Source organism: Erythrolamprus reginae, chromosome 6, assembly GCF_031021105.1.
Source record: "Erythrolamprus reginae isolate rEryReg1 chromosome 6, rEryReg1.hap1, whole genome shotgun sequence".
NCBI classification, from domain to species: domain Eukaryota; kingdom Metazoa; phylum Chordata; class Lepidosauria; order Squamata; family Dipsadidae; genus Erythrolamprus; species Erythrolamprus reginae.
The window spans coordinates 61,486,335-61,506,218 of NC_091955.1; the positions used below are offsets into that span (position 1 = coordinate 61,486,335).

The 19,884-nt window shown below is 40.3% G+C and overlaps 1 protein-coding gene across 1 annotated transcript in view; it reads left to right on the top strand.

Moving 5' to 3' along the window:
- EMP1 (epithelial membrane protein 1) overlaps positions 1-19,884 on the top strand; it is a 50,162-nt gene that overhangs the window by 10,247 nt on the left and 20,031 nt on the right. The window contains exon 2 of the mRNA XM_070755973.1: positions 18,930-19,049. Coding sequence (XP_070612074.1) covers positions 18,972-19,049 — 78 coding nt within the window. The 5' untranslated portion in view covers positions 18,930-18,971. The remainder of the gene's footprint in view (positions 1-18,929; positions 19,050-19,884) is intronic.

Genomic DNA, 19,884 nt, shown 5'->3' on the forward strand with positions numbered 1-19,884 from the left:
ACGGGTTCTCCGAACTACTCAAAATTACTACTACTGGTTCTCCAAATTATTCAAAATTTCTACTACTGGTTCTCTGAAATACTCAAATTTCCATTACCCTTTCTCCAGAATGGCTCAAAACCTGCTGAAACCCACCCCTACCCCTCATATAAGAACACTTATTGCATTAGTACAACTAGTATCCACTTCCTAGTTTCTTTATTTATATATGCTGTGGTTGGAAAACAGCAACAAGAATAATAATCATACATTTTAAGAATATACTTGGTTGATACTTAGGATGATGGCTATCAACCATCAGCGCCAGTCAATGGTATTTGTGATACATATTTAAATGTTCAGTTGACTGAGTTTTATAATAATAATCACCATAATAAATACTACATGCTCTTAGGCATCAACCCATTTTCAATTACTCCCACACAGGAGAGGAAAACTGTAACACCAGACCCAGAAGATTCATTGAAAAAGCTAGATCTTGATTGCTTTTGAAAGCCCTAAAAGTTGCGGACTAATTTGACTTCGGGGGAATGTTGTCCCAGAAAAGGAGGGCAGCCTTTGATATGGCCTGACCCCATGTAGCTCCTGACAAAGCCTGATCTCATGCTTCCTTCAAATGGTATTCCCCATGGGCTGGAACCTAGAAGGCACCATGTCTTCCAGATCTTAACCAATGAGCAATCAGGAGTAAAGCTTATTCTGGTCTGGAGCAAGAATAGGAAGCAATATCGCTATAGATGTAATTGAACTCCAACTAAAAAAAGCTCTAGCAAACATGAGAAAATTAGAGTTTACACTACAATTTCCCAAGTACTTATGTAACATGCAAGGCAGTATATTTATTATCAGAGTTCTCATAAGTTTCCACTTATCATATTACAAAAGTAATATGATATCGTATTCGTTTATAGTCTGGATTTTCAGTGGTGCACACAAATCATAATGGGACACAAACACAAAGTCAAACGCATGAGGAATTGTTAGGGACACAGTGTTACTTAGACAGAAGTTCACCTGTCCTTTTCAAAGGAATACTTAATCAGCAGTTCCACGTGTGTAAATAATTCCCAAGTTCATTTTTGCAATACTGAAGGGCCACCGTTTAATTGCTAAAAGCTGACACCATAGTTTATTTTCAATGGAAAATGCAGGAAAACTTGTAGTACAACTCTAAAATAGACTTATCATAAGAAAACCCTTCCAATTCCCCTAAATTAAATCCATCCTCATGGGCAGTGTTCCCTCTAATTTTTTTGGGGGGTGGGCTGAAAAGTATAGTGTCTGAGCGGCAGTCCCTTCGGGACTGGGCGGCACAGAAATAATAAATAAATTAATTAAGTAAGTAAGTAAGTAAGTAAGTAAGTAAGTAAGTAAGTAAACAAACAAACAAAAAACAAACAAACAAACAAACAAACAAAAACCCACCCTGTTTTGCCTCAGAGAATTTCAAAATAAAATACTGTACTGTGTGTCTATAACAGTGAGCTCATAATAGGGCAACTCTATCAATATCAAAATGCCACTTAAATAGTTGGGCTAGTTTCAAACTAGATTTTCATTTTCTTTCTCTCTTCCTTACTCCCATTCTTTTTCTTTCTCTTTTCCTTCCTCTCTTTTTTCTATCTGTTTCTCTCTCTTCCTCTCTTCCTCTCTCTCTCCTTCCCTCTCACTCTTTCCCTCTCGGCTTCTGGGCAGGTTTGGAAAACTCTGAGTTGATGATGATTTTTAAGTGAGCGATTGCTCACTGCTCAGCTTAGAGGGAACTATGCTCATGGGTAATGCTATTTACTCACTTCCCTTTGTGGGTCTAAGTGCCTCCTTCCCATACTAAATGTGACTTGTTCACCAAAGGTTTCCATGTCTCTCACAATAAAGTGTAACATTCTTTTCTAAATATCAATCCTGTATATCAGTACATTAAAGTCCAGCTCTATCATTTGTCTTAAAGTTTCTTCCTCTTTTTCTACTCTGATTTTCCTTCCTTCCTTCATCCTTCCCTGCCTCCATCCCTCCCTCCCTCCCTCCATCCCTCCCTCCGTCCCTCCCTCCCTCCGTCCCTCTGTCCCTCCCTCCCTGAAAGCATCAAGAGCTCTAAAGTCTTTGGCTATATGTAAATAAGAAGAAAATCATAATCCAATAACAGCTTTTTCAAAAGCACTGGATGTGAATGATGCACCAACTTAATTATGTTCTGCTCTATAAAACTGGAGAAAGGTATCTGTTTGTTTCCATCCATCCTTCCATCCATCCATCCATCCATCCATCCATCCATCCATCTCAACCCAATGACTCATTTTATGCTTTGAAAATGGCAAGGAAAGAGCTCTGTGTGGCTTTTGCCCATGATAGCCCCCCTTTTCTTGTTCCCTGCTTCTTCCTTTTGTTCCTTCATTCCTGCACGTCTGGAGTAAAAGTGGGTGGGACCAAAGAGATGCCGTATTTTCCTCCCTGGTTGCTCTTGGCTACCTTCCAACCTCCGGCAGCCGCCTGCACCTCTCCCTTCTAGAGAGTCTTGCATGACTTAATGCTCGACGGTTGTCACTTTCTGAGCAAATGTCAGCTGTATTTATTACTCTTCAGAAGAGTCATCCATTCTCCAGATGAATCACAGTCACCAGGAAAGCAAGATGTTGCTTATGTTTTCCATCCCTCTAACCACGCAAGTAAAACCAGAGTTATTCTTGGCAGGAAGCCTTTCAGAGTATGGATTGATGCTGCCCAGGCTTGCTCACTGAGGGTTTCCATTGCTCAGGTGGTTCATGGGCTTTCCTTCACCAAAACCGCTCCTAAAAAAAACTAGGCAACACGTGCTCAGTTGGATTACTGGAATATCCAATTAACATATTGTTCACCATCCACATGTTTGTGTACTCCTGGGCAGTTAGTATACCCTCAGACTATTATATTTAAACAATGAGTACAGTGTTCTCTTGCTTTTCGCGGGGGATGCGTTCCGAGACCGCCCGTGAAAGTCGAATTTCCGCGAAGTAGAGATGCGGAAGTAAATACACTATTTAAGTCTTCCCTTAACACTTTAAACCCCTAAATTGCAATTTTCCATTCCCTTAGCAACCATTCAGATTATTACTCGCCATGTTTATTTATTAAAGTTATTAAAAAATATATTTATTAAAGGCAGACAAAAGTTTGGCGATGACATATGACGTCATCAGGTGGAAAAAACCGTGGTATAGGGAAAAAACCCCGCGAAATATTTTTTTATTAATATTTTTGAAAAACTGTGGTATAGACTTTTCGCAAAGTTCGAACCCGTGAAAATCGAGGGAACACTGTATATATTTAACTGTTTTTATTTATTGCTCATAAATAAAATATCCTAAAAGTTGTATGGACAATATCGAGAGCCTTTTGCCTTTCTTTTAAAATATTGAATTTCCTGCATAGGATGAAGTGTCAAAACAGAGTGTCCAAGTTCTTGTAGCAGTCCATATGTGGCTTTTCAGATGAGAAGAAGAGGATCAGATCTGGCCAGAGACTTCACTGTCTTCTGCTTTTGGATTAACACATTCCTACAATTTAGCAAACTGTAGAAATGGGAATGGAATTGATGCTTTTTAAATGAATTACTGAATTGCATAAAATGTTCATTTTTAGAATCATCGGAGGATAATGATTTTCCCACCATATATTCTAGACTGAAGTCATGATTTGTTTATTTGTGGGTAACTGATAAAACTGGTCAGTTACTTGACATGCAAGGAAGAATAGAATGTGATTCTATTTTATTTGCAATTATTTTCAGTTTTATTTGCAATTATTTTATGTTGCCTATTCAGGCTACATGACCATCTAGCCTAGGATTCTTCCTTGTTGCTGGTAGCATTCCAGATACATAAGTCTTCTCCTCTCATTTGCTGTCTGTTTTCTTTTCCTGGAGATCCCAGAATGTGGAATCTCCAGCATGCAAATCAGGCTCTAACGCTAATCTGTCACTCTGCTGTACTCTTCTGTAGCTCAGGGGAATATAATAATAAGAATAATAAATAATCATTTATTAGATATGCATGCCACCCCTCTCCAAGGACTCGGAGTATGCTGACACAGAGGCCTTCAAACTTGGCAACTTTAAGACTTATGGAATTCAACTCCCAGAATTCTCCAGCCAGCTATTCTGGCCTCTATGCCAACATGAATATAATTTCCTTCAAAATAAATTCAATTCAATTCAATTCAATTTATTAGATTTGTATGCCACCCCTCTCCGAAGACTCGGGGTGGCTCACAACAACAATAAAAACAGTATAACAATGGAACAAATCTAATAATAAAATTATATTAAAACCCCCCAACAATTTAAAAACCATACAGCACATACATACCAAACATAAAATATAAGAAAGCCTGGGGGAGATGTTTTAATTCCCCCATACCTGGCGATATAGGTGGGTCTTGAGTAACTTGCGAAAGACAAGGAGAGTGGGGGCCATTCTAATCTCCGGGGGGAGCTGATCCCAGAGGGCCGGGGCCTCCACAGAGAAGGCTCTTCCCCTGGGGCCCGCCAAATGACATTGTTTGGTCAACGGGACCCGGAGAAGGCCAACTCTGTGGGACCTTATTGGCTGCTGGGATTCGTGCGGTAGAAGACGGTTCCGGAAGTAAAGTAAATATAATAATCCTTTAATTATAATGTTGAGTTGTTGGAACTTAGTTTAGTGAGCATGTAGTATACGTATTTCATCAGAAACATGATTACAACAAAAAGTGATATACTTCAACTTCTTTTCTTTCTTTTCTGGGAGATAGTATGGTCCCCCCAGACGCCAACACCAACCAAAAAGAGTAGCCAGACACACTGGTAAAAAGCAAAGGCAGTTTATATAATGCAAAGCAAACACAGGTAACAAAAACTGTTCTTACAGACAGGAACACTATGAAGCTTCACAGAGGTTTCACGAAGGCCAGGCAATAAAACAGGATTCTTGCTGGCAAAAACAACGCTGGAGATAATAAAACCCACGCCTCCCCCAAGTCTTCCAGACTTCTAGGCCACAAGCCAAGATCAGAGACGCCGAGAATCGAAGCAAGGTCACAGGACTCCTAGTTGATAACTCTCCACAAGACTGTAAGGGCGGGCCTGCCTTTTCAACCCTGCTGAGGAGAACCACACCCAAACCCAGCTGTTGCCAATTCAGGGATGGAAATACCTTTCTAATTGGCCCCGTCTTTGAGCTGCACGTCGCTGCCTCATGTCTATTATAGCCTGTGCGTCTTCATCCAATGAATCCAGGCTACTAGCTGGGGAGAGCCCCCCCCGGGGGTCTCAGGCTGCTCTCCCTCCTCCTCTTCCTGACATTCCTCTCCCCCGTCTGCCTGGTCCTCCCCCTCCTGTTCACTGTCCTCCTCCTCTGGGCATTGGATCCGGGAGAGCTCCAGCCGGTCCCTGAGGAGCCTCAGGCTGAATCACAACAGTATGACTTAAATAAGATTGGAAGCCCTGTATGACTTAAATGAGCCAGGATGCCCAAATACAGTTTGCCTGATTTCGGTTTGCTGAATGGCATATTTTATTTAGGGTGGCAGTCAGCACTTGATGTAACACAAATCTTACCATGTATTTGCTTTTGATTCATCACTTTAATTTCCAAATGTCCTAGTACTTGATTTGCTCTGTTACTCATCCTGTTGGCAAAGAGCTAACCTTTAGCCAGTGAATCACATTTGTGAGAGAGGCAGAAGCAAATGCCAGAAGAAGGGGCTTCCTCACAGGAAGTACTGTCACCACCAGGGGTGGGCTGCTGCCCGGACAGTGGATAACGCAGTGGGTTGGCAAAAATGGAGCTCCACCCCAGAGCATCCAATTTGCACTGAAAGATGTTAAAAGAAAATGGAGGGTGCCCTGCATAAGCCACGCCCACAGTGTGGTAGTAAAAATTTTGGTAGCCCTTCACTTGTTACCGCCATCTCTTCACTGTGAAATACAAAGTTGTAGAGGCTGTAGTTAGTGTGCAACATAAAAGTTTCACTAATCCTTCCCTGCCGAATCCTGGCTAGTTAACCATAAACCTTCCTTCCTTCCTTCCTTCCTTCCTTCCTTCCTTCCTTCCTTCCTTTCTTCCTTCCTTCCTTCCTTCCCTCCCTCCCTCCCTCTCTCCCTCCCTTCTTCTACTGCCATGTCTCTTTTCTCTTCCTTACCACTACTTCTTTCTATTTATGTATTATAAGTGTAAAGGGGTATTCACAATGTCATATCAAGGGTAGACAATAAAGGAAAGCTGCTGAAGATGAGAAGAAGACCATCTGGAGAGTAAATGGCAGGTGTGGAGTTGGGTCATTGCTGCTCAAAACCCAGTGGTGTGCCTGGGACCTCACAATGTGATTTGGCAACGTGAAGGCACTTCTGTCTGAGGTCACTCTGGATGTCAAATAGGTCCGAATATGCCACCAGCCTTCAGAAATAGCTGAAGGGTGGGTGAATTAGAAGAGGAACAACCTTGCAAGCAATGGCTTTTGGGTAGTTGGCTTCATCCAGGCTAGTTCCTTCCATCACTGTGCAAATAGGGAATCTCCACTTTGCTTCTTCTCACTATGCAATAGAATCAGGAATTTTGGAATTTTGAGAGCATGTCCTTGGAAGTCTTATCCATCAGAAAATGAATAACTAGTAATAAATATTGCAAGGCGAATCAATGAGGGTATTCTCTGCCAGCCCTATTTATATTTCACTTTGTATATTTTTGTGGATGGGTGAGGTCAGTGGGAAGGGAGATGAAGAATACTTTAAAATAAAGCACTGGATTGGAGCCACCTCCTTTAATTTTTCTAAGAGTGCTCCTATATCCCCTGGAAGCTGATAATTTATAATTTATTAAATTTATATGCTCCCTGTCCCACTGTCCTGAGTGATACTAGTTGGCTTACAATAACTTTAGAGGTGTTGTTGAAAATAAGTATGATACCAAAAAGTAGACCATTGCTTTGTAGACTCCAGTTCAATTTTGAAACTCAAAGAAAATATATGCATATGTATGTCTAGTGGGTATCAGACCAAAAAACAAAAAGATTCCCTAGGAACTACACCTTACTACATGGTTTCCATTGATCAGAAGTGCTGTAGACCAGTGAGGGCACTTCTGTCTGAGTGGTGAAAAGCACTTGATTTCCTCCACCCCCCTTCCTCCCACTGAAATGAGACAGCTTTTAGGCCTATCTATCTATCTATCTATCTATCTATCTATCTATCTATCTATCTATCTATCTATCTATCTATCTATCTATCTATCTATCTATCTATCTATCTATTTATTCTATCTATCTATCTATCTATCTATCTATCTATCTATCTATCTATCTATCTATCTATCTATTTATCTATCTATCTATCTATCTATCATCTATCTATCTATTTTATTAGATTTGTATGCCGCCCCTCTCCGTAGACTTGGGGCGGCTCACAGCATACAATTAAACAATTCATGACAAATCTAATAAATTAAAAAACATTTAAAAACCCCATTATTAAACCAGACACACAGACAGACATACCATACATAAATAGTATAGGCCCGGGGGAGATGGGGGGGAAGCCTCAATTCCCCCATGCCTGACAGCAGAGGTGAGTTTTAAGGAGTTTATGGAAGGCAAGGAGGATGGGGGCAGTTCTAATCTCCATGGGGAGCTGGTTCCAGAGAGTTGGGGCCGCCACAGAGAAGGCTCTTCCCCTGGGACCCGCCAGATGACATTGTTTAGTCTGTATAAGTATGCCTCTAAGAGGAATGAGAACGGGCAACTGCCAAAATAATGACTGTGTCAGGTCTGGGAACCAACGTTTGGTTCTTTGGATCTTAAGGCCTGCCACATTTGGTGCTGTGGGAAACTGGGAGAGGGGATTGCATGGAGCTGGGGATAAAGGTAGTCAAAATAACATTCCCTTCTCTGAGAGTAAGGCCACTCTGCCCTGCACTAGGAGGGGTGTGACTGGGAGGCATCTCCAGCTGGGATGATACATTGATTGGACCATGTGATGGATTATTTTGGGTGGGGAAAACCCAGAGTTTTTCAGACTTGGGTTTTCCAAGATGTACCAGTATGACATCTCTAATAAAATGGAACTTTGAGGAAACTCAAGCCTTGGAGTTTCCTTTGGTTGGGTGTGTTACTTGGAATTCTGACAGACTTCGCAAACATTGCTATGCCTTCTGCACCTATGGATTTTCCAGAGTTTTATGAATACCTCAGCTACCTTGGAGCATTTCCTTGCTACCAGAAAGGCAGGGGGGAGTTTTGTCCTTTCTGTGGAAACAACTTTTCTCCCTTTGCTCTGCAACTATTTTCTCAAGTCCAAGGTCTATGGCAATCCTCAGGCCCAACATCTTGTATATCATGAAATATCACTGTGCCAGGGCTACATCTGGTCACTTGATAGTGATAGTGGGAGACAAGGTTTTATTCTATTATTATTTTGCCTCTTCAGAGCCATAGAAAACTTGGGTGAAAGAAGCCAGTAGCTTGTTCTGTCTGGGTTCTCCCAGATGCCAACACCAACTAAAAAGAGTAGCCAGACACGCTGGTAAAAAGCAAAGTCATTTTATATCTTTGAAAACAAACACAGATAACAAAAACTGTTCTTACAAACTGGAATGCTGTGAAGCTTCACAGAAGAGTCACGACGGCCAGACAATACAACAGGCTTCTTGCTGGCACACACACCACTGTAGATAATAAAACCCATGCCTCCCCCAAGTTTTCAGCCTTCGAGGCCACAAGCCAGAATCAGAGACGCCAAGGATTGAAGCAAGGTCACAGGACTCCCAAAAGATAACTCTCAACAATACAGGAAGGGCGGGCCTACCTTTTCAACCTTTCTGAGGAGAACCACACCCAAACCCAGCTGTTGCCTATTAGGGATGGAAGTACCTGGCTAATTGTCCCCTTCTTTGTGCTGCCCTTCTCTGCCTCATATCTATGATGGCTTGTGCGTTCTCATCTAATGACTCCAGGCTACTCGCTGGGGAGAGCTCCCCCCCGGGGGTCTCAGGCTGTTCCCCCTCCTCCTCGTCCTGACATTCCTCTTCCCCGTCTGCCTGGTCCTCCTCCTCCTCCTGTTCCTCGTCCTCCCCCTCTGAGCATGGAGCCGGCAGAGTTCCAGCCGTTCCCTGAGGAGCATCAGACTGAATCACAACAGTAGCTATAGACAAGTTATTGTATGTATTGTGGGCATTAAAAAAATAATAATCCTGCCTCAGGTGGATTTAAACATTATCATGCTTTCATTAGATTAAATTACATCCTTGTCTTTCCATATATGGCATCAAAAATGAATTAGATCAATCATTTAATAAATGATTGTCTTTCTTTTTGGTAAAGAGATTTTGAAGCCATGTTAAGGGGGGGGGGAAATTTCTATAAAATTAAAACTTTACATAGCTGATCAGGAAGGAATAGTAGAATGGAGGGTACTCAGATAAATATCTGAAGATCTGCTGCATCTTTTCATTATTTTAATACAGTGTTTTTCAGATTTGGCAATTTTATATTGTATGGACTTCAAGTCCCAGAATTCCCTAGCCACCATGCTGATAGTTGAAAGTCTACACATCTTAAAGTTGCCAAGTTTTAAAACACCATCTTAATAGCAAGAGTAGGTGTGTAGTCAGCAAAGTTATATGATCTTAATGGAGGAATTCCAAATTGGCCATCAAAGGGTGAACAAATAGAATAGCAAAATTTTCCATCACAAACGTATATTGAAGAAAATTACGCTGAAGAAATGTGGTTAAAGGCAGAGATGGAAACACTTCAAAATTATGGAATCTGCTTTGTACTGGAGCCCCAACATCTATCAATCCATAGCCTGGTACAAACAACATATGCTTAACATTAAAAGAATTCTGAGTCCAAAAAACTGTTTTGAATACTAGAATTTACTGGAGCTTGCAGCAAATTCCAAAGCTTATTATCCCAAGCTTTATTCATGTCAGCAGTAAAATTTAAGGCATGCAGCAGATTGGTTGGTATTGTTAAGCAGCTGGGAGCATGATATCCTTATAAAGCTATTGCAAATTACATCTATTGATAAATTATGATCTAAATTCTGTTTATAACTGGTTTAGTAACTGTGCAAATCAAAGAATGACTACACATCTCTTTTCCGTACTTTAGAATATAATTTATTTCATTTTCTTCAGTCTACCCTTTCTAGTGTTGGTAATGACCTTTAAAGCCCTACATGGCACTGGACCAGAATACCTCCGGAACTGCCTTCTACCGCACGAATCCCAGGGCCGATAAGGTCCCACAGAGTTGGCCTTCTCCGGGTCCCGTCGACTAAACAATGCCGTCTGGTGGGCCCCAGGGGAAGAGCCTTCTCTGTGGCAGCCCCGGCCCTCTGGAATCAACTTCCCCCGGAGATTAGAACGGCCCCCACCCTCCTTGTCTTTCGCAAGTTACTTAAGACCCACCTATATCGCCAGGCATGGGGGAACTAAGACATCTCCCCCAGGCTTATTATATTTCATGTCTGATGTGTATGTGCTGTATGGTTTTTAATTGTTGAGGTTTTTATATATTTTATTATTAGATTTGTTCCATTATTATACTGTTTTTATTACTGTTGTGAGCCACCCCGAGTCTTCGGAGAGGGGTGGCATACAAATCTAATAAATTATTATTATTATTATTATTATGTGAGCATGGAAAATGCAAAACTTGCTAGGATTTCAGAATTTTTTCATTTCCAAATGTTCCTTGAAGCACGTTATCAAACCCTCTTTATGGGAAATAGACAAATGAAAATTAATATTGTGTAGGATAAATGTATAGTTCCTTGTTGAAATATGAAAGTTTAAGTTGGTGATTCCTGAAGTTACAAAAAAATAATGACTGGATGACTTAGCAATTCAATCAGCCTTATACTCCTGATACCCTCCGTTGATGAAGTTCAGCATGTGGCTATCCAGAATTGACTTCCTTTGTGGCAGCCAACTACCTTTGGAATAATCTTCCCAATGAGGTATTCCTGTTGCCATCTGGATTCTCTTTTCTGTGTCAGATATACCAAAAGTGATAAGGTAGAAATGTTTTCCAATAAACAAAGACAAACTAAATAGTTACAAGAAAGTTTTGCATCATAGGGACAAATAACAGACAAAACGCAAAGGTGTTTCTCGTCATAGATTCCCTTTTTGTAGGCGTAGGGTTTATTCAAGAGTTCTTCTCTGTGAATACATGTAGGAGTTGTTAGCAATATTTCTTAGAAAAGGCTCATGATTTTGTTTTCACATAATCAACCTTTGTGGTTTGCGATACTGAATATAATGTTCTGTAGAAAATAAGCTACATTAAACTTGTCATTCCATAATTAAATATAGAAACATAGAAACATAGAAGTCTGACAGCAGAAAAAGACCTCATGGTCCATCTAGTCTGCCCTTATACTATTTCCTGTATTTTATCTTAGGATGGATATATGTTTATCCCAGGCATGTTTAAATTCAGTTACTGTGGATTTATCTACTACGTCTGCTGGAAGTTTGTTCCAAGGATCTTCTACTCTTTCAGTAAAATAATATTTTCTCATGTTGCTTTTGATCTTTCCCCCAACTGCAACATGAGAAAATATTATTTTACTGAAAGAGTAGTAGATCCTTGGAACAAACTTCCAGCAGACGTGGTAGATAAATCCACAGTAACTGAATATAGATCTATAGTAGTGCAAGATATAGATCTTGCACTACTAATATCACTGTTAGAATTCACAGAAGAGGAGTGGATTTAAGTCATAATTACTGAGGAATAAAACTACCAATTAAGTAAATCAACACCTTCCTTGCCCTTAAGAATCACCATTTTGGAATAAGTACCTCTTGGTAGGATGGCTGCAGCTTCTGGGCATTTATAAAGGAAGTAGATTTACCTGAAGCTATTAAATGAAAATGCATGTTTATGATGTCATTTCCTGCCATCACTGTAAGCCTCCCATTTATTACACTGTACTGGGGAAAAGAATGGTAATGGAACTGTAAGGCCAAAGCAATAGCAGGAAAATACAGGATAGAAGTGCATCTAGTATTCAACATATTTCAGCAGAAAGGGATCTGGGGGTGGGGGGAGCCTTTAAAAATATATTCACAGAAGAAAATACCTGTATCAGAGCACAAAACATGTCATTTCTGTCTCTTATTTCTATAATCTTGGTTACTAATTTTGACAGCTTCTAGAGAAGAAATGATAAAATTGGATAGTAAAAATAATATCTTATTTCAAAACAGGTCAAATAAATTTTAAAAACTGTTCTCTCGTGCATGCAGGTTTGCAATTAGATGAAGAAAGGTAAATGGGGATGGTAGAATAAATGAGTAACACATGTGATTCTATAAATTTCTATAATTAAAGTTTCCATGACATACATGATTAAAGAAAATCTTCAATATTACATATTTTATCATCACAGCTATTCTGTTTCTCACTTTTTGATTTGTTGATTTGCTGGCAACAAAAATGGCACTAATACAGCTTTCTTTGCCCCTTATTAAAGTCGCTTTCTTAACCATCTGTATCTAGGAATAAACCCTACTGGAAATAACAGAACTTCTTTCTGAACCACACATAGAGCTGCATAGCAAAAAAATCAGAATGGATATCAGTGTTTATTTGTCACTCTGAGTGATTTGCAGCAGGAACCTAATACAGTGGTACTTATACCTACAAATGTCTCTACTTAAGAACTTTTCTAGATAAGAACAGGGTATTTTAAGATTTTTTTGCCTCTTCTTAAGAACCATTTTCCACTTACAATCCCAAGCCTTCAAAACTGTAACTGGAAAAGGCAGGGAGAAGCCTCCTTGGGGCCTCTCTAGGTATCTCCTGGAAGGAAACAGGGTCAAAAAAGGCAGCGAGAAGCCTCCTTGGAGCCTTGCTAGGAATCTCCTGGGAGGAAACAGAGACAGAAAAGGTAGGGAGAAGCCTCCATTGAACCTCTATAGGAATTTCCTGGAAGGAAACAGGGCCTCCACCCTCCCTGTAGTTTCCCCAATCGCACACATTATTTGCTTTTACATTGATTCCTATGGGAGAAGTTGCTTCTTCTTACAAACTTTTCTATTTAAGAACCTGGTCACGGAACGAATTAAGTTCATAAATAGAGGTACCACTGTATCAAGAAACAAATTTGGTTCATCTTCTAGCTGAACATTTTCTACCATCACTGATGGTAGCTCTCCATCATTTCATAAAATATTTTTCCCAGCCCTGCTAGGAGATAGCAGGATTTGTAACCTTGGTAAGCAAAACAGATTGTCTGTCTCTGAATAGATCAACAGAAATTTCTGACTCCCAACTTTTAGTTCTACTTGTTGAGGGTAGCACATTTATTTTAAATCTCTGTCATGAGTTACGCCGTAGTTATTGTTTATCTCTTGGCTGCAATGATACTCACCTATAAAGTTTTAGCATTAATGCTTTTCCATGATCGTGTAGTTACGCTTGCCTGTTTTGTATTCATGTTACTTATTAAGAATAATCAAGATGGATATTTGCACTTCCCTGTTCATTTTTCTCACAGTGTGTAGCTCATGAGATCCAGTTGCGAATTTGCTCCACCCCTAAAGCGATTATTTTGCAACTGTCTCCACAGCCTCAGCCTCTTAAATTTGCAGCTGTTTTTAGTCTGAGGGCAATGCTGCATAACAGCCTAAACTGCTAATCTGCCAGGCCACTCCCAGCTGTTTCTTAAGACAGAAATTCTTCTAAGTGCTCCTTATTCAATTGCAACCCTATAAAATAGCATGGAGCTTCTTTCATTCTAGTGGTAATATATCTGGTGATTCTCTATTTGTTAGTGTGGCCAACATGTGAGGTGGACCAAAAGTTAAGCACTGTCAGAGATGAAAAAAGTGCTAATGTAGCATCTGGGGAACAGGAAACATATGTATAGCTACCCCTTTATTAAAAAACAACAAACAAATCTTGAGAGCAGAGATTCCAACACTGTCCTACAGGATTTAACATTTGCTTCTATATTGCTGCAGAATCACAGATGATTAAGATGTTGAGCTTTTTCCACTTCCTAACAAAAACACACTGCAGCACCATTAAGAAATCCCACAGATAATCACTAGTTGTTCAGTCAGGAAAGAATGGGAACATGAATCAACTTAATTACAAATAAATGACAGCTTTCTTGAAAAATGTACTGAGACAGACTTATTATATTAAAAAAGAATTGGGTGGGTCCCACATTACAAAGCCTGGACTGTTCTTGTGCAGAAAACTCCACAGAAACATCATTGATCCCTCTTCTCCAACAACAGGTCTTCCTAAATGTCACTGCATCCAGTCTGATAGTAGCCTAGCATGTTCTCATGCAAGCTTGCCATCTGGAAATAACCAATGCAGGCTGTTCATGGGGAAAATACTTGCTAGAGTGGTCACATACTCACAGATAAATCTGCATCTCCTAATGCAGTAACAAGTGTGGTAATAGGCACCTTTTAAAAAATCAGGATCATGTTGTAACTACCATTGCATGGGCTGTCAGTTTCTTGCCTTTAAAGCCCTTAAGTTAGTTAGTTAGTTAGTTAGTTAGTTAGTTAGTTAGTTTGTTTATTTATTTATTTATTTATTTGTTTGTTTGTTTGTTTGTTTATTAGATTTGTATGCCGCCCCTCTCCGTAGACTCGGGGCGGCTCACAACAACAACAAAGACAATGTAAGAACAAATCTAACAATTTAAAAAAACACTAAAAAACCCATTATTAAAAGCAAACATACACACAAACATACCATGTATAAACTGTATAGGCCCAGGGGAGATGTCTCAGTTCCCCCATGCCTGACGGCAGAGATGGGTCTTAAGAACTTTACGAAAGACAAGGAGGATAGGGGCAATTCTAATCTCCGGGGGGAGCTGGTTCCAGAGGGTTGGGGCTGCCACAGAGAAGGCTCTTCCCCTGGGTCCCGCCAAACGACATTGTTTAGTCGATGGGACCCGGAGAAGGCCAACTCTGTGGGACCTAACCGGTCGCTGGGATTCCGGCGGCAGAAGGTGGTCCCGGAGATATTCTGGTCCAATGCCATGAAGGGCTTTATAGGTCATAATCAACACTTTGAATTGTGACCGGAAATTGATCGGCAATCAATGCAGACTGCGGAGTGTTGGTGCAACATGGGAAGTTGTTCTGATACTGTACATGAAACCAATTTTTCTATATCACCTTGAGTCTTTCTGAAGAATAGAGAAGAATAGAGAAGAAGGCTGAGTCTGCAACAAGAGTGAAGGCCTACAAGGTCCCTTCCAATTCTAGTGATCTATCTATATGGGTAGACCCAGAGGTGGGCTGCTGCCCGGACAGGGGGAAACACAGTGGGGTAGCAAAAATGGAGCTCTACCCCAGAGCACTCAATTTGCACTGAAAGATGTTGAAAGAAAATGCAGGGCATCCTGCATAAGCCACCGCCACAGTGTGGTAGTAAAAATTTTGGTAGCCCTTCACTGGGTAGACCATCTCTTTTTTGAGAGAAAGAGTTGGGTTCTCCCTTGTAGAAGATGATTGCATGCTTTCATGGAACTGACCATTGGTTCTGTGGAATACTTTGCCTTTTGAAGTCCAAATGTTTTTTTCCTTAGATATTTCTCATTCATAAGATATTCTGGCAGGTTTTTGTCTTGCTAAAATGATTACAAAAACAGTACAAGATATAGTTCTATCACTAAAATCAGGAAGAACAGTTTATCCTAGCTGTGGGAAATTCAAACAAAAACGCACAATACATGTGAAGATGAACATGTCAAGAGGTCCTAAAAACTCCACATCTCATTTAGTTGTGCTGCGAAGGAGTCATAGGAGTAAGGATCAAAAGCACTTGATGGTGTTTATGGAAGCATATACACATGAAGATATTGCCATCACAAATGGAATTCATTGGACTAAGGGTGGAGGTGGTAGTATGAGAATCCCACTTATTCTAATTTTGCAGTATCATGTCACATTTCCTATTGCCTCGACTTCACCCACTATTCTGCAGGATGTGATCCCAAGCACAATACTTGGCTAACTGTAATTTTGACAGTTTCATAATGAGATGAATATGCTTTCAATAAAATCCATCACCAAATGCCAACAACCCACTCCATGGTTGACATTAATTCTCATTAAGCTTATGTGGCTGGGATTAGTTTTGGGGTTTTTTTGGAAGATTGGGTCATTACTGAAATAAAAGATTGTATCTGTTTGATGAGCATTGTTTTGCTCAGAGCAAAACCATAGATCTTTTCTTATTCCTACCTTATGTACAGAGCTACGAAAGCATTATATGACCTTAGATAGAAAATGAAGTATTTAGAAGGGATAAACAGAACCCAAATAACATCGGAGGTGTGCAACTTTTTTTCTGGCAAGGCTGGCCTGGGTCTTTGAAAAGTGTGCTTGGAACCGCATTGCAAAAAATTGTGATTGAAATCAGGGCAAAGCATAATTTTAATTGGAATTTACATTTAATTAAGTACAGTTAATATATAATTTAATTTATTTCTTTTTATTTACATGGCTGCCTAGCTTAAGAAACTCTTAAGCAATGATATGATAATTTGTAATGCATGACTTACTAGTCATACAGCAAATATTTCCCTTTTATCATTTTAACTGTTGCAATTTGGAAAAACTGTCCTTAGGCACTATTCTCAAGACATTCAAAAGACACATGTGATTTGGCCTTCATGAAACTGTGCTTAACATTAGCCATCTAATACTGATAGACCTTATATCATGCATAAACCAATATTTTTTGCTTGCAAAATATTATTTGGTATGCTTGAATATCATAGAATACTGAACCTGCATATCCTGATTAACAGGCCATTGTCTCTATGGTGAGGACCAGAGCTTTAAGCTGAGTAAGCAATAACTTATTTGTTTTCTCCAAAGACTCTGGAAGTATAGCGTGTGCCTAGAATAAAGAACTGGATCAGGAGGAAAGCCCCAAACACAAAAGAGGAGAGAAAATCCTTTATTGAGTTTGCACTATAGCAGGGATAGGCAAACTTGGCTCTTCTATGACTTGTAGACTTCAACCAGGGGTGGGCTACTGCACGGATTTGGGGGGGGGACGCAGTGGGGTAGCAAAAATGGAGCTCCACCCCAGAGCACCCAATTTGCATGAAAGGTGTTGAAAGAAAATGCAGGGCGTCCTGCATAAGCCACGCCCACAATGTGGTAGTAAAAAAATTGGTAGTCCTTCACTGACTTCAACTCCCAGAATTCCTGAGCCAATCATGCTAGCACAGGAATTCTGGGAGTTGAAGTCCACATGTCATAGAAGAGCTAACTTTGCCTACCCCTGCACTATAGTAATGAAAATAAAAGGAGGTAGATGAGACCATTCCAGGACTCTCCCAAGTTTATTTGTTTATGGCTTTATTTATAAATTTTATAGGCTTCTCCAACCTTACCTCAAGGTAAGAGTACTGCTTGCGGTACTTTTCTTTGTTTATGCCAGAGGTCAGCTGTGACTTACTTCATTGCTGATTCGCAAACTAATTCACTTCCTCCCATGCTGCGTGGGCACACGTGAGTTGCGCACCACATGGACACACATGTGCAGTGCTAAAAGTCCAGCTCCTAAGCATGCACAGAAGCAGAAAAACAAGATGGCGGCACCGAGAGAGCCGGTTTAGGGGTGTGGGGGAAAATTCCTGCTACCGGTTCTATAGAACCAGTCCGAACCCAACTTTAGGTTTATGCCTGTGTTATCTGGGTTGCCAGGATGCCAGCATACTGGCTGGGGAATTCTGGGAGATGTGGCCAAAATTAATTTAGAGAGAGCAAGGCAGATCAAAAGTTGGCAAAAGCAAAGCCAATGAGGCAGGGCAAAGTTTGAAAACTGGGTGAGATCTGAAATTAGAACAAGGTTTCATGGGATATTTCCCATCTCTGCTTTAAATGAAGTATGGGATAAAATGTAGTACAAAGTAAAGAAATAGGAGTTAAGCTAAAATGAATGTAATTAAGGTTTACACACAGGGGTGGGCTGCTAACTAGAATGCTAAATTGGGCTCGCCGCTGCGACTCATGAATGCTTGTGGGGCCAGCGTGACTTTTAGCACTGCACCTGTGGAGATAGCAAAATAGCGCATAGAGCCACAGGTGTGTCCGTGTTTCGGCATGATTTTTTTTTGCTTCCGCAGATGCCAAAACACAGGTGCACCTGCGGCTCCGTGCGCGGTTTTGCTATCTCCACAAGTGCAGAATCAAAATCGCACTGGCCCCACAAGCACTCACGAGCCACAACGGCGAGCCCAATTTAGTGTTCCAGCTGGAGCCCACCCCTGTTTACAAACCTATAGATTTATTTATTTAGGCTCCTTTTTCAAATATGTATGACTTTTACTCAGTGTTTCACAATATTTAAACGGAAGATTTCCTAGTACAGGTAGACCTTGACTTACAACAGTTCATTTAGTGACCATTCAAAGTTACTTACTACGGCATTGAAAAATATAACTTTGACCACTTTTCACAGTAACAACCTTTGCAGCTTCCCCATGATCATGGGATCAAAATTCAGATGTTTGGCAACTGATTCCTATTTATGATCTCTGCTGTGTCCAAGGTCATGCGCCCCCCTTTTGCTTCCCTCTGAGAAGCAAAGTCAATAGGGAAACCAGGTTAATTTAACAACTGGGTTATTAATTTATCAGCTGCAGAGATTCAGTTAACAACGGTGGCAAGAAAGGTTGTAAAACAGGGCAAAACTCACTTTAAAAATGTCTCATTGAATGATGGAATTGTTGGGCTCAATCATGATCATAAGTTGACCTGTATTTGCAGATCCAACTTACTGCATTTTGTCACCGATAAGATTTTTTTTTTAAAAAAAAATGTCCTTTGTTGCCTGTATAGAACTAACATTGAGCCATGCTCTTACATTCAGTGCTTGCTTTTGTAGCTTAACCTAGATCTGTTTCTCTCCCAAAGACTTCTCTGCACCTGAGATTGTTCCTGAGCTGAAGAGCCAAGATGTTGGTACTACTGGCTGGAATTTTTGTGGTTCATAGCGCCACTGTCATCATGCTCTTTGTCTCCACTATTGCTAACGTAAGTAGCAAAACCTTCTCAATGTTTCTGTTCTGCAGTTGTAGCCATAAACTGTTGGATTTCCTCAACTTGGTTCAGTTCCATGGCAAGCTTGAAATCACAAGATTTTTGAAGTTTGGGGGCATCTGATAGTTGTGGACAACGTGATAGTGATGGAATGAAAGTATAAGGTTGGGTGATTAAGAATGTTCAATCCTGCTTCTATTTCTATGGGGCAAGGGAGAGAGAAGGAGCAGAAGAATTTTGGGGAAAAGACAAATTTGTGAGTCTTACTGGAAGTTTTGCACATACAATTTACTGATTACCTGGAGATAAAACAGTAAAAATCCTATCACTGTAATAAGGCAGAGAAGGCTAAAGCTAGAGATCTTGTTGAGCTCCAAGCTGCCAGTCTCTTCATTTTCAGACTGAGTCCAGTATATTTTCCTAAACGTTCATTTGATAGTGTTAGACTTTAACTTCTCCTTTCCTCCTGCCTAAGAATCGAGGACTTACACTGATTTCAGACATCACAGTAAACTATGGCTCTTTTAAACTGCATTTTATTAAATAAACAGTTGGCTAGTTTACACTATACTGAGCCTTTAACCATGGTATGCAAACTACAATGCCTGTGATCACACAAGGCATGTTAAGACAAAATCAAATAGATCACATTAAAGTTTTGGGTGTTGTGTGGACCAAATAGGATTGACTGCATTTGGAGAGTGACAGATATGGAGAAGACAGGTCTTGATTTACACAATCCTTAACATATATTTTTGCTGAAATTTTTTCCAAAAACAAATTACCTCCAGAAAAAGACAACAGAAAACTCCTCTGGTTTATTTATGAG